The 22093-nt window shown below is 36.2% G+C and overlaps 1 protein-coding gene across 1 annotated transcript in view; it reads right to left on the reverse strand.

Moving 5' to 3' along the window:
* The window catches only part of Senp6 (SUMO1/sentrin specific peptidase 6), a 77889-nt gene that overhangs the window by 6116 nt on the left and 49680 nt on the right, over positions 1–22093 (reverse strand). The window contains exons 11-20 of the mRNA XM_013034101.1: positions 19329–19499; positions 15611–15644; positions 15106–15300; positions 14061–14287; positions 12160–12269; positions 11940–12056; positions 8914–9033; positions 7966–8058; positions 4960–5390; positions 1501–1604 (exon numbers count right to left, since the gene is read on the reverse strand). Of these exons, the coding sequence (XP_012889555.1) occupies positions 1501–1604; positions 4960–5390; positions 7966–8058; positions 8914–9033; positions 11940–12056; positions 12160–12269; positions 14061–14287; positions 15106–15300; positions 15611–15644; positions 19329–19499 (1602 nt within the window). The remainder of the gene's footprint in view (positions 1–1500; positions 1605–4959; positions 5391–7965; positions 8059–8913; positions 9034–11939; positions 12057–12159; positions 12270–14060; positions 14288–15105; positions 15301–15610; positions 15645–19328; positions 19500–22093) is intronic.

Consider the following 22093-nt stretch of genomic DNA (forward strand, 5'->3'; position numbering starts at 1 on the left):
GCTCAAGGCTAGCGCTCTACCACTTGAGCCACAGCGCCACTTCCGGCTTTTTTCTTTTTGCTTATGTGGTGCTGAGGAATCGAACCCAGGGCCTCAGGTATGCAAGGCAAGTGCTCTACCACTGAGCCACCTTCCCAGCCCCAACATTTAATTCTTTTATAATTTTTCTCATAGCACAAAAATTTAAGGGGATTTGGCAACTTTTAATTTTTTAAACAAAACTACATATTTATTTCATTTGAGAGAAAATGATTTTAGGATGTATCTTTCTCTGTCATGAATGTAAAGTGAATGAGGCTTTTCTTATTTTTTCAATGAGAAAAACTCTAGAAATTTTAGGCTGGAATAATCAATAGTAGCAATAATTAGATTACATTAACAGATAAGTGCTATAAGCCCAGAAATGATTCAGATTTCAAAGTTTTCTGGATTCTAGAATACGTGCATAGACATTACCACATAAACATTCTTAGTCTGAATATCTGAAATTCACATAAAAATTTTGAGGGTTATTTTGGGTTTCAGATTAGGAATACTCAACCTATAAAAACTAAAGGGAAGAACAACAACGCTTTACAGCAATAGAATGCAAACCAAAGAACCACCACTCTTCTCCACAAGCCCCCGTTCCCCCTAAGTTCTGTTGTTCCCAAGAAGATATTGGAGAGAATGAAGTCATTGTCTTCTTTGTTAGGGTAAACTCAAAGTTTGTTCTAACTAAACAAAAGTAAGAAAATAGTATGCTGTAGGATTCTTATGATCTTTCTTCTCAAAAAATACTTTTTAACTGAAGCCACAAAATTTATCTTTAAAAAATATTTCCTGTGCTTGTGTACCACACATATTTGAAAAATTAACCAAATTTTCTTCAATGTGGTTAAACTAAAGGTAAAGTATGGCCCATGATTATATTGACAGAGGAAGCAGGCATGATGGTGGCTGAATTGGAAAGAAAGAATTGCTTTCTTAAAATATGACATTGGGAATCAAAGCCCGAGGACTACCACTGAGCTTGACAGACTTTGGCAAAAAAAGAACTTTATATGAAAACATTCTGAGGCAATATTAAGAGTTCAGCCCATTCACAATAGCAAACCAAACAAAAACTGCAAGGGATTAATATGAATACATTAATCCTGGGAATTTCCAACTTGAAAACCAGACATGTTTTGAGATATGACCCACATCTAGGAAGTATGATGAGTTATTGTCAAAGGTGTAGCTTCTTAGATTCTAAAGAAAAACTTATATAAAACATTGGAGGCTGGGAATGTGGCTTAGTGGTAGAGTGCTTGCATGAATGAAGCCCTGGCCTTGATTCTTCAGTATTACATAAACGGAAAAAGCCGTAAGTGGAGCTGTAGCTCAAGTGATAAAGTGCTAACCTTGCGCAAAAGAAGCTCAGGGACAGTGCCCAGGCCCTGAGTTCAAGCCCCAGGACTGGAACAAACACAACAAAACAAAACACGCATTGGAACTTTTGCAAGTATCAGGCTTTACCTGGTTGTCCTGATCCTCTGAGAAGTCAATGAGTCCATCTTCGAGCATTTTAGCTCCTTCAGCTGATTGGTCACCATAGTTTAGCCTGATTTTGCTTAAGCCATCTAGAATAATAAGAAATTTCCTAAAATAAAAAGGCTATCCCTATATAATTCAAAGGAATCCTATGCTAGTAACGAATTGATTACTGCAGAGTAGATAAATCTGCTGTAATATCCCAGGTAAAAAGTAAGTTTCAATAAAAACCTATTATAGAAAAACATGTTAATTATAGAAATGTTTCTACTACTTAGGGTCTGAGATTCATTAAAATTTAAAAACCCTCAGATTAATGATTACATTTAAATATACTTATAGATTATGCTTAAATACATATGTATATACATGTACATATTGTGTGTACTAGATATACCAGACACCTTTTTTTGCCCATCACTGTCACTCTACACTTAAACTATAGCTCTATTTAAGACTTTATGGTGGTTAGAGATAAGCGTCTCATAGACTTTCCTGCTTGAGCTGGCTTTGAATTGCAATTCTTAGATCTTAGCCTCCTGAGTAGCTAGGATTACAAGTAGAGCCACTGGTACCCAGCTCAGATATAATGGGAGCTATTGTAGTCTGAAAAATAATACAAATGCCCAAATAACAGGAACAGCAAACTGCAGAACACAAAATAACACAGTATATTAAAATTAAAATTGTGCAATAAAGAAAATTATCCACTAAAGATTGAAAGATCACAAAAAGTAAACACAGTTGCTTTGGGGAAAATATAGGTGTTGGTAGCAGAAAATGAACTGCTTCATGGGAAAAAAAGGTTGAAATAGATACTTTTTTTGGTCATGGGGCTTGAACTCTGGGCCTGGGAGCTATCCCTGAGCTCTTCAGCTCAAGGCAAGCGCTCTACCTCTTGAGCCACAGCGCCATTTCCAGTTTTCTAGTGGTTTATTGGGGTAAGAGTCTCATGGACTTTTCTGCCCAGGCTGGTTTTGAACAGTGATCCTCAGACCTCAGCTTCCTGAGGATTACAGGCATGAGCCACCCGCGCCCGGCTGAAATGGATACTTTTAAAGGTCCATTCTAAGAATCTAAGTGGTTAAAAGTCATTCTTTTGCTGAAAGAATCTTAGGAAATGAAACTCTAAAAAGGAGATTTACAAGGGAATTGAGTCAGCATCGTCAATATTAAAGTTAAGACCTGTTTAAAAATATATGCCATTTCAAAAATTTTAAAGCATGAATTTACCTCTGCAGGCTTTTAAGTTATTTTTAAATGGTTAAAAAGCAAGACCCTGCCTATAAAATAACCTAAAGCAAATAAGGGCTTAGCAGGCACTGGTGGCATCCAGCTGTGGCTCAAGTGGTAGAGTGCTTGTCTTGAGCTGAAGAGCTGAGGGACAGTGCCCATGTCCAGAGTTCAAGTCCCATGACCGAGACACACACACACACACACACACACACACACACACACACACACACAATCTAATCTCTAAAGTAAGATAATTCTCACTATAGTATGTTATCTGATACTAAGGGGTTAATACTAGTGACTATTTGACAGATGAAATTATGTTAAAACTGTGTAAAATACATTTATAGGCTGTCAGCTTTAATAAAGGGACTTATGGTCAACTGCAGAGTTATTAATGAAATGACAGCATGTTTACAGATTTTTCTTATTCCTTCAATATGCCACCACTGTGTGCACAGCACACACTGCCTCAACACCCCTCAGATGTGGAGTGGGAGGCTCAGTTGACCTATACGCTTACTCCCTGAGCTTTTGGTCATGTGAGCTCTTGGGAAGCATAAAGTTTTGCTCAAGTTTTCCACTAATGCAAAACAAAGAAACACATTTTAGAGAATTGCTTTTCAAACTGAGGGACATTATCAACACTGGATCAATCATTAAGAAAAACATAGAATATTAAGTGTTACCACACACTAAAGTGATAAATTAATGTTTTGTCAAACATTTTGTCAATTTATGTATTTAAATTCATACTAAAAGCTAAACAAATATAACTGTACAGGCCATAACCAAAAGACAAATACTGTAAATAGGACAGGGATATTAATTACATAATTCACATTCAACATGTTTTTACTTCAATATTTACTGGAAATTCTGAGACTATTTCCTCAGGAATAACTAGCTATTTAATCAATCAAAACATGAACCTGTAGTATAGGGCACTAAAAATCTCCAAGTTTTGTCCCATTGCTTTAAATCCCACACTTCAATTTTTAATTCATTTCTTATTTGAAATCACCTTAGACCATATAAGATTACTGCCCAAAGGACTGTACTGGAGATTCTGGTTTTATTTTATTTTGGTGCAAGTCCTGGGGCTTGACCTCATGGGTCCCAGAGCTTCTTTTGCTCAAGCCACACCTCTACACCTCCACACCTCAGCTTTTTTGGTAGTCTATTGGAAATAGTCTCAAGTACTTTCTTGCCTGGTCTGCCTTCAAACCATGATCCTCAGAAATCACTCAGCCTACTGAGTAGCTTGGATGCCAAATATGAGCAATGGACTCCCAGCTAATGTTTTGATACATCTCTCCATTGTGTAATGCTCCTATCAGGGTATAAAGACTACTTGTGGATTGAATATACAACTGACTACATAGCAAAGAATCTGAATAAAATGTAAGATTTTTATAATGGACTAAAAATATGAAACTTATTCAAGGAAATGAAAACCAACTTATTAGGAGACGGGAAAGAAGAAAAGGCAAAAGCCGTCAGCTTCCTACTGGAACACAATACAGGAATGTGCGGAGTGAGGAACTGAGCTTTAACTGATCCAATAATGTTTTCATTGTCAACTTGAATTCAATTTAACTTACACAACAAAGACTATGCAACTAATTTATCCTGAATTTGTGAATTATCACATATTTCATGCACCATCAGAGAAGAACTTTATACAACATTTTTAGTGCATCTGTGTTTTGATTTTGTGTCTATATCTGACATATGAGATCAGGTATAGACTTTTTTACATCTGAATGTTGATATTTAAAAAGGTCCAGATTTGGAAGTGGTGCTGTGTCTTAAGTGATAAAGTGCTAGCCATGAGCTGAAGAGCTAAGGGACAGTGCCCAGGCCCAGAGTTCAAGCCCCACAATTGCCAAAAAAGAAAAAAAAGTCCAGATTTTAGAACATTTCAAATTTCAGACTAGGGATGCTCAGCCTTTACTATAGTTTCGAAGCCGTTGTCTAAGGAATAAGGAAAGAACGTAACTGCAAAAGGGACACCCAGACATCTTTGTAGTGATAAAAAGCTTAATCTTCCTTATGGTAGTGATTATATGACTATATGACAAAATGCAACCACGTAAAATGAGAAAAGTCATTTTATGTAAATTCTACCTGAAAATGCCTGACAAAAAGAAAACTGTTAATTTTAGAAGTCCTACCTGAATTATTTCCAAACTTGAAGGTACATACCTGGATGATGCACTGAACTTAAACATTCATCCTGTAGGCCATTCTCACTTTTAGACCTATCAACCACCTTCTGGCTTGCAGTTTCTCCTTTATTTGTGTCTTCATTTTCACTTGTAGTATGATTTTTTTTTTTCACAGTACATTTCACACTGCCTATGTTTCTCCGATAACACAGGTCACTTTCTCCCTGACCAGCACTTGAATCCGTTACAGCTAGGCAATGCTTTTTGTTTAGCATCTTCTTAATTACAGGCTTGGCAGGAGAGTTTTGTGAACCACTGTCCATTTCACTGGTCAAAGGAGAAGAAAGACAACTGTCCTCCACAGCTGAACTTTTCTGCATGGTTCCATTTTCACGGTAATGAGGATTAGGTTCATATTTTGGTTTTTCCAAACCAGGGAAACAAACAACAGCCAAAAACCAGTGTGCACTGTAAAAAAAAAAAATAAAGAAACGATTAAATCTATTACTAGAAAAATACTTGGCAATTAATATCTATTAAAATATTTTCACTGGCTTTGTCAACAAATGATCAATGCTGATGTTTTTCAAACAATTATTTATAGTTGCTTATAACTGTTTTCACTTGGGGCTGGGAAGGTGGCTCAGTGGTAGAGTGCTTGCCTTGCATACCTGAGGCCCTGGGTTCAATTCCTCAGCACCACATAAGCAAAAAGAAAAAAGCCAGAAGTGGCGCTGTGGCTCAAGTAGTAGAGCACTAGCCTTGAGCTGAAGAGCTGAGGGACAGCGCCAAGGCCCAGAGTTCAGGCCCCATGACCGGACCCCCCCCCAAAAAAAAACTGTTTTCAATTGTTTATATGACTAAGAATTTGTATAAGCTGGTCGCCGGTGGCTCACTCCTGTAATCCTAGCTACTGAGGTGGCTGCCAACTGAGGATAATGGTTCAAAGTCAGCCCGGGCAATGAACTCCAATACTCTTACCTCCAATTAATCACCAAAGGGTCAAAAAAGGAGCTATGGCTCAAGTGGTAGAGACTAGCCTTTAGCAAAACAAAGATCAGGGACAGCACCCAGGCCCTGAGTTCAAGTGCCAGGACTGGCACCAAAAAGAGAGAAAAAAAAATTGGACTAGCAGATTTTGTTATGTTTCTTAATTATTATAATATGGATAAACTACAGATTTTGTTTCATCTAAAAATTAGGAAAAACCCTTTTCTTTTTGCCTGTCTAAAAGGACAAAGCTGAGTCAAATGATCACTTCTAATTTAAAAAACCCCCATTTTTGCTTTTCTGAAGCGTTTACTGCAATTGTTTCTAGCAAATACTTTATGACCTTAACTTTAAATAAATTACCATCATCTGGAAAATGACAGCATATAAAAGCCCGATTAACATAATTATTAGATATCAGTATTTATGGTGTTGCTTTTTTTTAAATTTGTTGGCTATTTTTTCATCTATAATGGTGTAGCCCTCTTGCAGAACATTGTGCTGACCTTTATGTTTGTTCACAGTCTTACGTAGATGGCTAGAAGCACACAGTTCCTACGAGGACTGTACTTCTATGCCTAAATTAATTTTAATTTCTATAAGAAATTTCTGAAATCCATTTCTTATCATAGCTTTCCTCTCTTTCATCTTATAACGTAGGTCTCACATTACTGTATATGATAAAATTTCAAGAAATCTTATATTTAGGAGAATAAAGAAATTAAATTTTATTATGACACTACGATTTTAAAATATACATAGAATTGAAAAATTTGTGCTTCACAGTTATCTATAACCAATGTTACCTATAACCTTACCGAGCACATATCTCATAATAATAATTTTTTCTTGTGGGAAGAGGTAAAAGATTTAGTTTGGCCATACTGAAAGGGAATGAATGTGTTTTCACAGTGAGAGGGATGGAAAGACAGAGTGAAGAAGCACAGCCAGAAGTTAGCCTTGTGCCACTAGGTTTATTAACAAGCATGAACATAACAAGCATGAACAATCACAAAAAACAATTGCAAAGCTATAATCATAATAAAAAGATGCAACCATAATAAAAACCGAGACAATGGCCATTTCACAATTTGTGTAGAGGTCAACACTGTGTCACAAAACACCAATAATCTCCTTCTTTTGTTAAATATGAATGTTCTTCTTGTTTGGTCATGGGCTTGAACTCGGAGCCTGGGTGCTGACCCTGAGCTCTTTTACTCAAGGCTAGCACTCTACCACGTTGAACTACAGTGCCACTTCCCATTTTTCTGGTGGTTAGGTGGAGATAAGTCTCAAGGACTTTCCTGCCTGGACTGGCTTTGAACCGAGATCCCCAGATCTCAACCTCCTGAGTAGCTGGCATGAGCCCCTGGCACCCAGTGAATGTTTCTTCTTTATCCACACATACTACCACTACTCGAGACTCTGCACAAATCACCAGAGGGGAACCTAAGTTTTCTTTCTTAAGTTCCTTTAAATAACCCTTTACTGAGAAATCTGAGTTGTCCAGGGTGCGTGCTTACCCTGCTGAAAAGATAAACCCAATTTTCCAACTACAAGTTTAGTTCCTCATGCTGTCTGACTGGAGGACATAGAAAAACAAACCAAGAAAACCCTTGAGTCCTAACTGCTTAGTAATTCTATATTGTGTATCACTGCCTCTGTAGTCAGCAGAGGAGGAGTAGCCTGTAGTCATCAGAATACAAAGAATTTAAGCATCTCTGTTTACTTAGAAAACTCCTTCTAGTTCTCAATATTTCTTCCTTGCACAAACAGGTTCTATTAACAATGCATAAAGTAAAATATCTGTAGATATTTTCTAGACTACAAACACTATTACTCTTAAAAAAACTGTATTCCACATTGACCATCATGACAACTTAGAATAAGGTACATAATGTGGTCTATTCTTTGCCAGATTTAGTGTTTTAAATTACATTACTTTCACAAGAGAATACACATAATACATAAATAGTTTTAAAAATAAGTTCTTCACCTTATTAAACATATTTTCAAAACAATACTATTACTTTTACACAAAATTCTTACTCACGCTTCATTAAGGGGTACAAAAATAAAATCCTTCTCAAAAATATCTACATGCCGAGTCCATGTTTTCACTCTCCCATGTCGTTTTTGTTGTATTCTATAACAAAGAGATAAACTGTAAGCTTTGGAAATAATCTTAATGTGTCCGTATGGAGTTATAAATTATGAAAACTCAGCAGTAACAGCTGAGTTACATGAGAAGGTTTAAGAGGCTGGGAAAAGCAGATCATTTAATGTAAAACTATAAGGAATTGCCCACTACTGAATCTGGAGGCATTTAAAAGTATCTCTCCTTCTGTTTCTGTAGGTAAAGCAACACAGATTTATTGTCTTGTAGTCCTATTGAAGTCCAGAGCCAAGTGATTCTTGGCCTAAACTTCTCTCCACAGATTTGAGAGACAGTGGAACATGAATTATGATAAGTGAGGAGAAAAAAAAGTAAGCACAAGCTGATAGCAGATAAAGCAGGATAGATTGTGAACACTGGTCAAAATCATTAACTACCATCAACAAGAAGACACAATATTAGGAACTTCTGAAACAGAAAATACTGTTTATATTCATACCATAGATAAATTCAAGACAACAGCAACTATAAGAAAATGTACCAATCTGGTGCATGTCTTCTGAACAATTAACAGCAAGGATCAGAGCAGGAAGCCGTCACTATATGGGCAGGAAGTAAAATTACTCAGGTGTGGTATTATCTTAACTTGCCTGAGAGTAACTATCCAAAAAGCTCACTAAAAGTAGATTCTTGACAGGTGCTGGTGGCTCACAGCTGTAATCCTAGTTTCTCAGGACTTCTCAAAGGTGAGGGAATCTAGGACCAATTCTCCTTGGAAGGATAACTATAAAGTATACTTAAGTATAATTAGTTATTAAGTAGGTAAGTATAAATATTCAATTCAAGTGACTTATGTTTGTTAAGTATTTTCAGAGTTTGACTTACGACAGATTACTTGTTTCATGATTTCTCCTCTCTCTCTGATTAAGGCGTTTGTAGAAAAAAGAACTGAATATATGAATTCGGTCAGCTTCTTCTTTCTTCAGTTTTTCAAGCACCAAGTATCTATTTTAAGCAAAAATAATTTCAGTATGATAGATGTAACAATTTTGTTATTTTTTAATTTTTGTGGTGCTCAAGTCAAACTCAAGGTATTGGGAATGTTAATTGCCACATACACAATGTACTATTGAGCTACATCACTACATCCTCAGCTAAAAGCTCAGGTAAAGTTTAATTAAGCAGTGAACAAATATTTATTTGGCTATAAGCAATCGTATCTATCCTTTAAAGATGAAATAAGTCATTAGTTAAGTTTGCCTCATATTCTAGATGTGATAATCACCAGATTAGTTTCAGGTAATGATAAACTTGAGGCTTGGGCTCTGTCCCTGAGCTTTTTTTGCTCAAGGTGGGTGCTGTATCACTTTGAGACCCTTTGGTTTTCTGGTAGTTCATTGGAGATAAGAGTCTCAGGGACTTTCCTGCCCGGGATGGCTTGGAACTTCAATCCTCTCTCAACCTCCTCAGTTGCTGAGATTACAGGTATGAGATACCAGTGCCCAGAAGATCTCATGACTTAAAACAAGAACATACTCCAAGTCAGAGAAGTAACTATATATCTACATAAAAATCTTCAGGGTTAAAAAAATTTTAAGGAATGCTCATAGCATTATAATTAAAAATAATCAACCATAAATGATAGACATGCTCATTAGTAGTTGGAAAAATAAAATGTACAATGGGTTATTATATATCAACAAAGGGAAATCAAGTGTTAATATATACAATAACACAGAAGAATCCTGAAAACATTATGCTAAATGAAAGAAGCCAGCCCCAAATAACACCATTTTTATAAGTCATCCAGAAAGTGCAAATCCATAGAGACCGTCTGGTGGTTACCTAGGCTCAGGAGTAAGGTTGGTAAGAAATATAGAATGAGGGCTATTACCCACTAGAGTAATGAAAATTTTCTAACATTAAGTGCGATGACAGTTATACAATTTCTGAATGTTTTAGAAGCTCACTAAACTGTTGACTTTAAGTTGGGGATTCTATCTTAAGCTACTGTCTGTGTATGATTTATTTTACTTTAAACAATTCCTTGAACTATATATATTCTATCCATGGATCTATTTCCATATCAAAACAAACAGCAATGGCCTTTACTTTGCAAAGGTAAATGATAATAAACTTAATTGTCTGTTATAAAGTTTCTTATAGAAGGCATACAAACAAGCTTATGACCAACTTCATTCTATCACAAGGATATTCTAAAAGTTGAATGAAAAGCAAAAATGCTTTTGTTTGGCCACCTTCAGAGCGTATTCTTTTCTCTTTTTTTTTTTTTTGTCGGTTGTGGGGCTTGAACTCTGGGCCTGGGCGCTGTCCCTCAACTCTTCAGCTCAAGGTGAGTGCTCTACCACTTGAGCCACAGCACCACTTCCGGTTTTGAGTGGTTTATTGAAGATGAAATTCTCCCGGACTTTCTTTGCTTGGGTTGACTTTGAACCATGATCCTCAAATCTCAGCTTGCCCAGTAGCTAGGATTATAGATGTAAACCACTAGCGCCCAGCTCAGAGCATATTCTTTCTTGAGACCTGTTACTTCTTTTTGAGCCAAGACTAGGACTTACGCTTGGTATTTGACATTCTTGTTCACTGGGTGCCACTCCAAGCCAAGACTCCAACCCTGAGACCTGTTACTTAAAACATTTGCTAATACCAAAGCTCAGTTTATAATGAAAACTATGTTACGTGAAATACCACTCGCATTAAGCCAAATCAGATTCCTACAAAAGGCATCAGCTCACTGGATGATGTGAATGAATTGTTGATTTCTTAAAAAATGTAACTAACATAAGGGGAACCACACTGGCCAAAACTATAACATTTTCTTTTAAGAACAGAATTGAAACCGGACATAATGGTTCCTGCCTGTAATCCTACCTAATCAGAAGGCTGAGATCTAGAAGAACATGATTAGAGGCCAATCCTCAAAGTAGATACACCTTACTGTAAAATGTGATAGTATTTCTTTCTCTCTGTAAGAATATTCCATTATATGTATGTGCCATATTTTGTTTATTCATTATCTATCGATGGATAGTAGAGTGGTTTCCATTTCAAAGTCTTTTGAAAAGTTACCTAGAGTAAGGTTGCTGGATCTTGGGGCAGTTCTGCTTTTGCACTTAGTGCTTTCTTTGTCCCAACATCATTTTGCCAGAAAACTAAGAGTTCCCTGATGTCTATACTCTTTAATATCTATTTAATCAAATAGAGTCCTGTTGGCTCTATTTCTAATTCATGCTCTTGCAAGACCTCTCAGTGTTACTTCTTAACTCCAAATGAAGCATCTTAACAAACCTTCTTACATCATCTCTCTTCCAGACTTCCACAATGCACATGCCTATCAAGGTGGCCTTAAGAAAAATTAGCCATGATAGCATTTCTCTTTACAAATTCTTTCATACCAAATAGTTGTGTAAAATCATTAGTAGGCTCTAAAGTCAACTGAATGGGTGTCAACTGCCAGAATAAAAATGTTTTGGTTTGACAAACACTGAAATGAAATAGAAAACATTAGCACTAGGCATATTGATGCTAAGTCCACTTTTGTTTCATACACATGCGCATTGTATATTGTAAACCAGTAAGCACACAATAAGCCTTAATTTAGGGAGATTTTGTATATATGCTGGAAATTTTCTCTACCACTTATCAGGTATCATTTCATTTAATCCTCACAGCCACTTTAGATATTATTCTCATTTTAAAAAATGTGAAAACAGAATATGGAGCACTTGCCTTCCATACGTAAGGCTCTGGGTTCAATACAGAAACACAGAAGAGATAGACTAATCATGGTCAAAAAAGCAATAAAGGGAACTAAATGAAGCACTTTTGATTTTAGAATAAAAACAGATATAAAATAACAATGTTAAAAAGTTGTAAAATATTAAACTTACTTCAAATAAAAGTCTATAATAACATCATTTAAAAATTCTCCTTCACTTAGACAGTGCAGGTCTTCATTAGTAACAGAGATGCCCCCCTTAGCTGGAGGTGGTGGGTATACTATCAATCTGTAGTAAAATAAAATAAAAGCAAGCTTTAGGTATATATAACTGAAATGTAAGGAAACAGAAAAGAAATCTAAAGCACTGCAAATGAATAAGAGTTTCTCACTTTTCTATAGGTCCAATGAAGATGGTATGGTTCTCTCCAGTTTCATCCTCATCATCAAAAAACTGAAATTCCTGCTTGTTTCTAGCTTGCACTTTAGTTTCAAAGGACACCTAAGTAAAGGAAGTTAAATAATCAATTCACAAAGTTAAATCAGGAAATATTTCTATAAAAATAGCAAACACAACTCAGAAAACTTTTCAAGTAAGAGATTAAAAATATAAATCTTGAAAGGTACGCAAGATGCAGAACAGTTAAAGCAAGAAAAAGGCAGGACTTGGAGGTATCTTCTATTTACATTGCAGCTTCTAGACAATGATAGTCCCCCAATGTATGTAAGTAATGGTTTTCCAGTGCTTTATCCTTGCAACATAGACTTAGATTACGTGGTTGTCTAAGTCCAATGACGAGCAATCTGTGGGATGTGGGGCAGAGGCTCAGGAGCACAGTACCATGAGATGCAGCCCTCCACAGAGCTAAATGAAGCATGGGGTCTTAGAGGGAAGAGATTTCCATTGAAATTTGAGTTCATTCCAGTTGTCTTATGGCTTGTACAGCTCTTTCCTTCCACAGCAGAGACAACTTTGAAAAGGATGTCTGAAAAACTTGTGTGAGGCCTTGTTCAACTATTAAGACTGTGCCTTAGGGCTGGAGGTGTAACTAACTGGAACAGCATTTGCTTATCATCCTTGAGGACCTGGGTTTGAATCACAGAAGTGTAAAAAAAAAAAAAAGTTGGCCAGGTATTGGTGGCTCACGCCTATAATCCTAGCTACTCAGGAGGCTGATCTGAGGATCCAAGTTCAAAACCAGCCCAGGTAAGGAAAGTCCATGAGACTCTTATCTCCCCCACCAAAAATCTGGAAGTGGCACTGTGGCTCAAGTGGTAGAGTGCTCACCTTGAGCTGAAGAGCTGAGGGACAGTGCCTAGGCCGAGTTTAAGCCCCACAATCAAAAGAAAAAAAAAAAGTTTCAGCTGGGTGTGATGATGCCAGTTAGAACTACAAAAACAAAGAATTATCTTGGAAAAAACAACAAAATATTGTGCTTCAGATTGTCATATTTCCAAGTATATAGGCCCAGGCTGAGAGAATTATTCCTGACAAATTCAATCAGCAACACTGTAACACTGTAACTGTAGAAGTGTTATAGTAGTACAGTGATACCATACTTGTTTCATTCATTTCACTTCAGCATTATCTAACTGACTCATGTCAGTTCTGTATAATCTGAGATACACTTTTGACCATTAAGGTCAAATAGTATACATTCATTACTTCCCCAATTTTCAACTATGTATGTAAAGGTAACATATAAATGTATGATACTGCAGACAAGAGACCAAAACTCCTTCAAACCTAAGACACGAGGTAACAATCTATTTGAATGTAGTACTGTGCATACATGTATATAGCAGAGGAAACCAGATGGAACAGAAGCAAAAGTGCTGAAAGGAACTTAAAGCGATTCTGGAACTGGATTCTGAGATCTATATTAAGTACCATGATATAAAAAAAAAAAACCACCTTATCCATTATTAATGCTTTGATGTAAGATTACATCATATGAACAAAAATTCCACACAGAATTTAAAAATCCAACAGCATACTAACTGGAGGCATGGCTCAAGAGACAGAGCACCTGCCATGAGTGAGAACTCAAGGCCCTAAGGTCAAGCTCTGGCACCCGCACAGACATTAAACAAACAAAACAAACACAGAAGTGTACAGTATTATAATAAAACATTTTCTTAAATTACCCATTTATTGGAGCTGGGGTTGTGATTCAGTGGGAGGGTGCTTTCAGAGCATTTGTGAGGCCCTGGGTTTGATCCCCAGTACCACAAAACCAAATAAATAAGATTAACCATTTAAAATTATTTTGAAAAACTTAAATATAATTACAGTTTTAACTTTGTTTTCTTTTTGTGTACAACTTCCTTTGATACTTTCTTCATAGCTTCTTGTACAGGCAACAAGTCTGCTATTGGCTTCTTCAAAAGGAATTTTTGCAAAAAAATTGGAAACATTATTCTTCAAACCAATGTCAGTAATGATACTTTCAAATACCATGTTTGCATGAGGATCAAGAGCATTCTGAAAAATTAAAATTATGTATTGTTCTTCCAAACCTAAAAAAAAAACAAATATGACTGTAAGGGTAAAGGAACAAGTTAATATATAATTTTAACAAGTTAATAGATAATTCTCTAGAAAATATAAAGGTGAAATTGTCAAGTGCAACACTAGTGACCACTACCATTCACTCATTATTAAGCTGAAACAGTAAATCTTACTGAAATGTGCTAACAGTTGTGCCTTGTTATTCATGTTAAAGGTGGAGGGAAAGAAACTAGACAACAGTCTCTTCATTATATAGGATGAAGACTATGAACTTGTAAACTTTCTACCTCAAGGATTTTCAGATATATATGGTAAATATAAACTTAACATTGATATCAAGTCATATTCACTTTACTTGGATTAGGGAGTATTACAGATGCAGATGAGCTGGATTCTAGCTCACTTTGAAAAGGTTTCAAATGGACAAGTTTATCTTCAGCCATTTTTTTTTTGGGGGGGGGGTCCGGTCATGGGGCCTGAACTCTAGGCCTGGGTGCTGTCCCTCAGCTCTTCAGCTCAAGGATAGCGCTCTACCACCTGAGACACAGCGCCACTTCTGGCTTTTTTCTTTTTGCTTATGTGGTGCTGAGGAATTGAACCCAGGGCCTCATGCATGCATGCAAGGCAAGCGCTCTATCACTGAGCCACCTTCCCAGCCACCTTCAGCCTATTTTTGTAGGGCTTTTCCTCATCTGAACAATATTATAAGAAATATTTCAATGCCTTCTTTCAAAGTACACAGATCTATAGACATCAACTGTCTTGTACTCACTCTTTGCTATTCAGTAGTTTGTGATTCTTGTTAGAAGTTGTTTAACACACTTACTTGTTAGCTTACTGATTCCTTTACAGTCATTCCAAACTTTATCCTCCTTACTCATTTGCAGTTGCATGCTCAACTTGTGATAAACTGCTGGTGTTGCCTGAAGAAACACGACTGGTAATTTCCTAACATTACACCATTCACATTTAGTTAGATCAGAGGTATTTAAAATAATCTCTATAGGATCACTCTCTGGTCCTGGAGGAAAACAAAAAGGAAAGACATCAACTGTTAAGATAGACAAATCATGAACGAAAAGTTTAACATTAAGCATATATCTAATAATGCTGTCAGTATGTTAAAGAAGATTCTACATTATTTTACAAATAAAAACAGGCTCTAATAAGATTTGTTACAGTATGAAATTGCATCAAGATTTATGTCCCTTGTTAAATATATATTATATGAATGACTATGTTAGTGACAAATAAGATTTAATCTTTTATTCCTATGGAATACTTCAGTATAAATAAAATCCTAATGAGTAAACAGATGTTAAACAGCTTACCATCTAGATGTATCTTGATAAGATTTAAAGAAAACTAAAAAAGAAAAATAAAATAAATTAGTACTGATCATAAACTTAAGAAGATTTTGCTACACATAACTTAAATGACAAGGGGCAGAAAAGTTGAGCTATTGACGGTTTCGGTTTCAAGTTTAGACAAAATACTTCCCTCGCAAAAAAAAACAAGCAAACAACAAAAAAAAAAACTTTTAGCAAGTGAGGCTTCACCTTTTTTGTAAGTTCACAAAACTTTCCCTAATTGCTAGTTTAGAGAAGCTGGGGACTGGTGGCTCACAACTGTAATTTTAGCTATTCAGGAGGCTTGAGATAGTGTTTAGAAGCCAGCCAAAGTAGAAAAAAGCCTGCTAGATTCCATCTTCAAAATAACCAGCAAAAAGCCTGGCTGGAAGTGTGACTTTAAATGGTTGAGTTCCAGCTGAGCAAGCAAGACAAGCAGGCTCAAGTCCCTGAGTTTACACTATAGTACAGGAAGCAACAAGTTTTGGTTTTATGTGTCGTCAATAGACAAACAAGAAAGGGAATCTATTTTGGCATATGTTATGTGGTTAGTACTAAAACATTATTTCAAAAACAGTATTTGCATTTAAATGAAATTGGCATTTCTTTTGTTTTTTTGTTTTTTGGTCTGGTCGTGGGGCCTGAACTGTGGGCCTGGGCGCTGTCCCTCAGCTCTTCAGCTCAAGGCTAGCGCTCTACCACTTGAGCCACAGCGCTACTTCCAGCTTTTTTCTTTTGTGGTGCTGAGGAATTGAACCCAGGGCCTCAGGCATGCAAGGCAAGCGCTCTACCATTGAGCTACCTTCCCAGCCCTGAAATTGGCATTTCTATATAGTGCTCTTATCAGAATGAATTTAAGGTTAAATAACCTGATATTAAATAAATATGGAATTTGCTAAAACATCTGCTTCTTAGGTAATTCATGACTTTGCAAATAAATCATTTCACTACAAAATGTAACCTTTAGGAAAGCCCCATGCTATAAAGTTAATACTATACAGCAAGTACTTTGCAGCTAATATATTTCACTTACCAAAAGTGTATCAGTACATTTTAATACTATGCGAGTATACAATGTTAATTCTACTTCTCCATAGCATTCCAAGCTAACTCATAACTTGATGAAAAAAATATTCATCCAAATTTTAGTATAGTTCATAGTAGGTTTTTTCTTGTTTTGTTTTTGGTGCTAGTACTAGGTCTTGAACTCAGGGCCTGGGCACTGCTGGATCTTAGCTTTTTTTGTTTAAGGCTGGCATTCTACCATTTGAGCTATACTTCCACTTCACTTGATAGCTTTAAGAATAATAATGCAGCTGGGCACTGATGGCTTACACCTGTAATCCTAACTACTCAGAGGCTGAGATCTGAGGATCACAGTCTGAAGCCAGCCAGGACAGGAAAGTCTGTGAGATTCTTATCTTCAATTAACTACCAGAAAATTAGAACTGGCACTGTGGCTCAAAGTTGTAGAGCCAAAGAGTTCAGGGACAGCACCCAGGCTCTGAGGTCAAGCCCCATGACCAACAAAAAACAAAACAAAACAACATGCAGCATTTTCTTAAGTGTCTAAATAACCTGTAAAACCATAATGATTATATGCTGAGTTTTAACAGTATTAAGAGGGAGTCATAAATCCTATAGGGTATTCCTGGATATTTCTGAGGTATAAAAATAAAAACAGGAGGCTAGGAAGGTGGCTCATGCCTTGCATGCATGAGGCCCTGGGTTTGATTCCTCAGCACCACATAAGCAGAAAAGGCCAGAAGTGGCTATGTGGCTCAAGTGGTAGAGCACTAGCCTTGAGATGAAGAGCTGAGGGACAGTGGCCAGGCCCAGAGTTCAGGTCCGTGACTGACCAAAAAATAAATAAATAAAATAAAAAATTATTTTAAAAAATGCAGGATGTGACTCAAGTTCCTAGCCTTGCCAAAATAATGACATTTTTGTTAAATAGTAGAAACCAGAGAAGGTAATATGCACTATGAACCCATGTTAACAAAATGTAAGCTTCATACATCACTGAAAAAGACCCACATTAGTTTTAGTCTAAAAAAACCTTTCACTTTTTTTTTTTTTTTTTTTTGTCGGTCATGGGGTTTGAACCCTGGGCCCGGGTGCTGTCCTTGAGTTCTTCAGCTCAAAGCTAGGGCTCTACCACTTGAGCCACAGTGCCACTTCTGGTTTTCTGGTGGTTAACTGAAGAGTGTTAAGAACTTTCCTGCTTGGTCTGGCTTTGAACCTTGATCCCCATATCTCAGCCTACTGAGTAGCTAGGATTACAGGCATGAGCCACCAGAACCTGGCCACATTTCATTTTAACCAATAAATATGCAATTTTTTTTCTTTTGATAATGTATCTTGTTGCTACTTTTTTTTAACCAGAAAATAACAATAATAAAACTACATTTTAAGTTCCCTACTGTGAAACCATGTTTTCTTAAAAGATTTTGTTCATACATAAACAATAAAACACAGGGCTTCAAAGAGTTCAACATAGAGATAACAATATAAAGCAAAACTTAAGGAAATTAAGTACAGCACTGTGTTGTATTTTTTTTGGGGGGGGGAGAGAAAAGGGTGTTAAGAAGAAATTATTTTGGGTCTGGGAAGGTGGCTCAGTGGTAGAGTGCTTGCCTTGCATGCATGAGGCCCTGGGTTCAATTCCTCAGCACCACATAAGCAAAAAGAAAAAAGCCAGAAGTGGCGCTGTGGCTCAAGTGGTAGAGCGCTAGCCTTGAGCTGAAGAGCTGAAGGACAGTTTCCAGGCCCAGAGTTCAGGCACCACGACCAACCCTCCCCCCCAAAAAAAAGAATTTATTTTGGTGTATAGTTTGAGGGGTTAGTCCATGAAGGAAGGGTTATAATTCACATTACAATGGCTACAAAGCAGAGGGCTTTATACAAGATTAATTTATGGAAGATTAATTAACCTACCAATGATTAGAACATATTAGAAGAAATATGATGACAAAGAAGATTACATTAAAGTTTCAAACAAGAAGCAAACACTTGAATGGGACTGGTGGCAGCAGAATAACAAGTGATAGAGACTACAGAAGAGACTACAGAAAATCTTGCAGACTAGCTTAACGAGTCTAAATACATAATGCACCTTAGGGGGCACTTATAAATACAATACAAATGCTAGTCCGGGTAGTGGTGGCTCATACCTGTAATCTGAGATCTGGGGATCAAAATTTTAACCAGCCCAGGCAGATTTAATTTAAGCCAGCCTGGGCAGGAAAATCTGTGAGGCTCTTATCTCCATTAAACTACCAAAAAAGCTGGAAGTAGAGCTGAGGCTCAAGTGGTAGAATGCTAGCTATAATGCAGTTCACAGCAAACCCAAAGCTTTTGGATTCTTTGTTCTCTCACTACAGTTCCTGAATATATATATTTTTTTATACACTAAGCAAACATGAGAACAAATACTAACAATACTAACATATGGCAAGATTTTCTAATTTGTTGAGAATCAAATGTAGCTACCTATGTAGTAAACTCAATATAAAATTAATGATACATTTTTATCCACAACTTCAACAGCGAGAAGTTCATATAGGCAGCAATATAAAGTCTTATAACAGTTACGATATTAACTTTAATAAAAATTGTAAATACCTTACAGATTACTCTTGGTGACAGAATTTAAAATCTTATATAATTGGTACAGCAAATAGCTTAATAATATACTTACAATTACAGGCTCTATTAGTAGTCTGAAGAGTGTTCCTACTCGTATACTTCGACAGTTTAAAATGACACTTTCAAAGGTGTTTTGGCAGCTTAAAGATACAGGATTGATTAAAGCTTCTTGAGAAATTAATTTTCGACGTTTTAGAGGTGTGCTAACAAGAGAATTGCCAAACTGAAAAGAAAATGTTATAAGTTACTATAAAACAAAGCATAAAGTAAGTAATGTGCACAACAACTTAATACAAGAAGCTAAATTGCCAGGTCAGGTGATGGTAGCTCAGACCTATACTGTAGCTGTGACCTTAGGATACAGATTTGGGATCAGCCCAGGAAGACAAATCTGAAACACTTTTATCTCCCAATAACCCAAATCCCCACAAAAAACAACAGCAACAAAAAACAACAACCCCCTCCTCCCCAGAACTAGAGGCATGGCTCAAGTAGTAAAAGCTCAAACTCCAGTACTGCCACATTGAAACAGTATAATAACATACATAAAGTTGATTTTCTCTCAGCAATGTGAGATGAAATATAAATGTATGATTTTTATATAAATCAAGATTTACCTATTTTATCTAGCTCTAGCTTAGTAGTAATTCAAATTTAAATAATTAAAGCTAGGAATGGTACTCTGAAAATCATTGCCGGGGTTTAAATCACCAATTAAGCCATCCATTAATGATTTTCTTTCTTTTTCTTCCCCAAAGATTTCTTTCTTTAGATGATGTAACTACATAAATTTCAGTGTTTTGGTGTAGTTGTACTTAGCTAAAGTCACAAACACCTTTGAACCTTCACAATGATAGTCATCATTATAATCTATAGGAACAGCACCCAGGCCAAGGATTCACAAGCTCCACAACTGACCAAAAAAAAAAAAAAGGAATACTGTACGTTTATATACGTTAAATTACTTGGTCAGTTAAATAATTTCATACCTCATATACAAATTACTTACAAAATTACATACCTATAATACTAGAATTTTCAAAAGGTTTGTCAGACTATGGAATTTTTGGGTTCAAAATTTGTAACCAGAAAAACAGGAAAATATGCCCAGAGGGGCACTGGAAAAGCTGGTCAATGGGAACTATTGTCATGGTTAGGAGTTATGAAAGTAACTTCATTGTCCTTTTGGAGATATTTCTATGATCTATGTCTTAACAAAATACATAAACAGTATACACAGAAAACCCCCCAAACTCCATTAATAACTACTAGATTAAGAAAATTCAACAAAATTGTAGAATATGAAATAAACATACAAAAACCCGTAATGTTGCTACATACCAGTAGGAAATTGCTTGAAATACAAAATTTAAAACCAAATAAATCAGTAAGTAAGAGATCTCTGTAACAGAAGAGAAAGAAATGGAAGAACGAACACACACACACACACACACACACACACACACAAATGGAAAGACCATAGGAAGAATCAATACTGTTACTATCCATACTATCTAATGTGATTTATAGATTTAACATAATCTCTATCAAATACTAATGACATTGTTTTTGGAGTCTGAAGTATGAAAATCCTGAAGTTTTTATAAGAATCACAAAAACCTAACTAGTTAAAAAAAAAAAAAAAAAACCTAAACCTAACTAACCAAATTGGTCTTGAATAAAAAGAACAACACAAGGCAGTAAACTGACTCTAAAATATACTAGAAATCTGTAGTAATCAAAATATTTGAATAAATATACATTTGCAGACCAGTGGAACAGAATGGAAAGACGGGTAGTAACCCATGCTGCACACACAGGCAACTGATTTTTGACAGTAATGCTAAGAACACATACTAGAGAAAGGATAACCCTTTCCAATAAATGATGCTGGAGAAACTGGATGCATATACACACAAGAATGAAAAAGCTCTCTCACTACACAGAGAATCCAAAGAAATGGGATTAATAGGTAAATAATGAATTCTGAAAGTATGAAATTAGCAGGAAGAGAGGGAATACTTTAAGACACTTATCAGACCACAAAAGCACAGTAATAAAGGCACAAACCCCTGAGAAGGTGGCTCAGTGGTAGAGCGCTTACCTTGCATGCATGAGGCCCTGGGTTCCATTCCCCAGCACCACATAAGCAAAAAGAAAAAAAGCCGAAGTGGTGCTGTGGCTCAAGTGGTAGAGCGCTAGCCTTGAGCTGAAGAGCTGAGGGACAGTACCCAGGCCCAGAGTTCAGGCCCCACAACTGGACCCTCCTCCTCCCCCCAAAAAAGGCACAAACAGAGAAATGGGACCATATCAAATGAAAATACTACTGAATAACAAAGAAAAATATTAACAAAGGAAAGAAAAAATATTTTCAAACTATGTATCAGAACAAGGGTTCAATATCTGGAATACATAAAGAAAAATGCAAATAACCCAATTTAAAAACTGGGCAATATATTTAAGAGAAACTTCTCAAAAGATGACATGCAAATGCCCAAAAGGTACATAGAAAATAATGTACAACCTTCTTAATCATCAAGAAAATCCAAATCAAAACCAGAGAAGGTATTACCTCACTCTAGTAAGGATGGTTGCTACCAGAAAGATGTAAATATAACAAATACTGATAAGAATGTAGAGAAAGAGAAATACTAATATATGCTGTTGGTGAGAACATAAATTACTACAACTATTATAGAAACAACATTGACTTTATAGTAGAGTTTGTAATTTGGTATTGATATTCCTCCAGCAGCATTCTTTCTGTTGAGGAGGGTTTTTGCTATTTGGGGTCTTTATTGTTCCATATGAATTTTT

This window comes from Dipodomys ordii, unplaced genomic scaffold (genome assembly GCF_000151885.1).
Source record: "Dipodomys ordii isolate 6190 unplaced genomic scaffold, Dord_2.0 Scaffold182, whole genome shotgun sequence".
NCBI classification, from domain to species: domain Eukaryota; kingdom Metazoa; phylum Chordata; class Mammalia; order Rodentia; family Heteromyidae; genus Dipodomys; species Dipodomys ordii.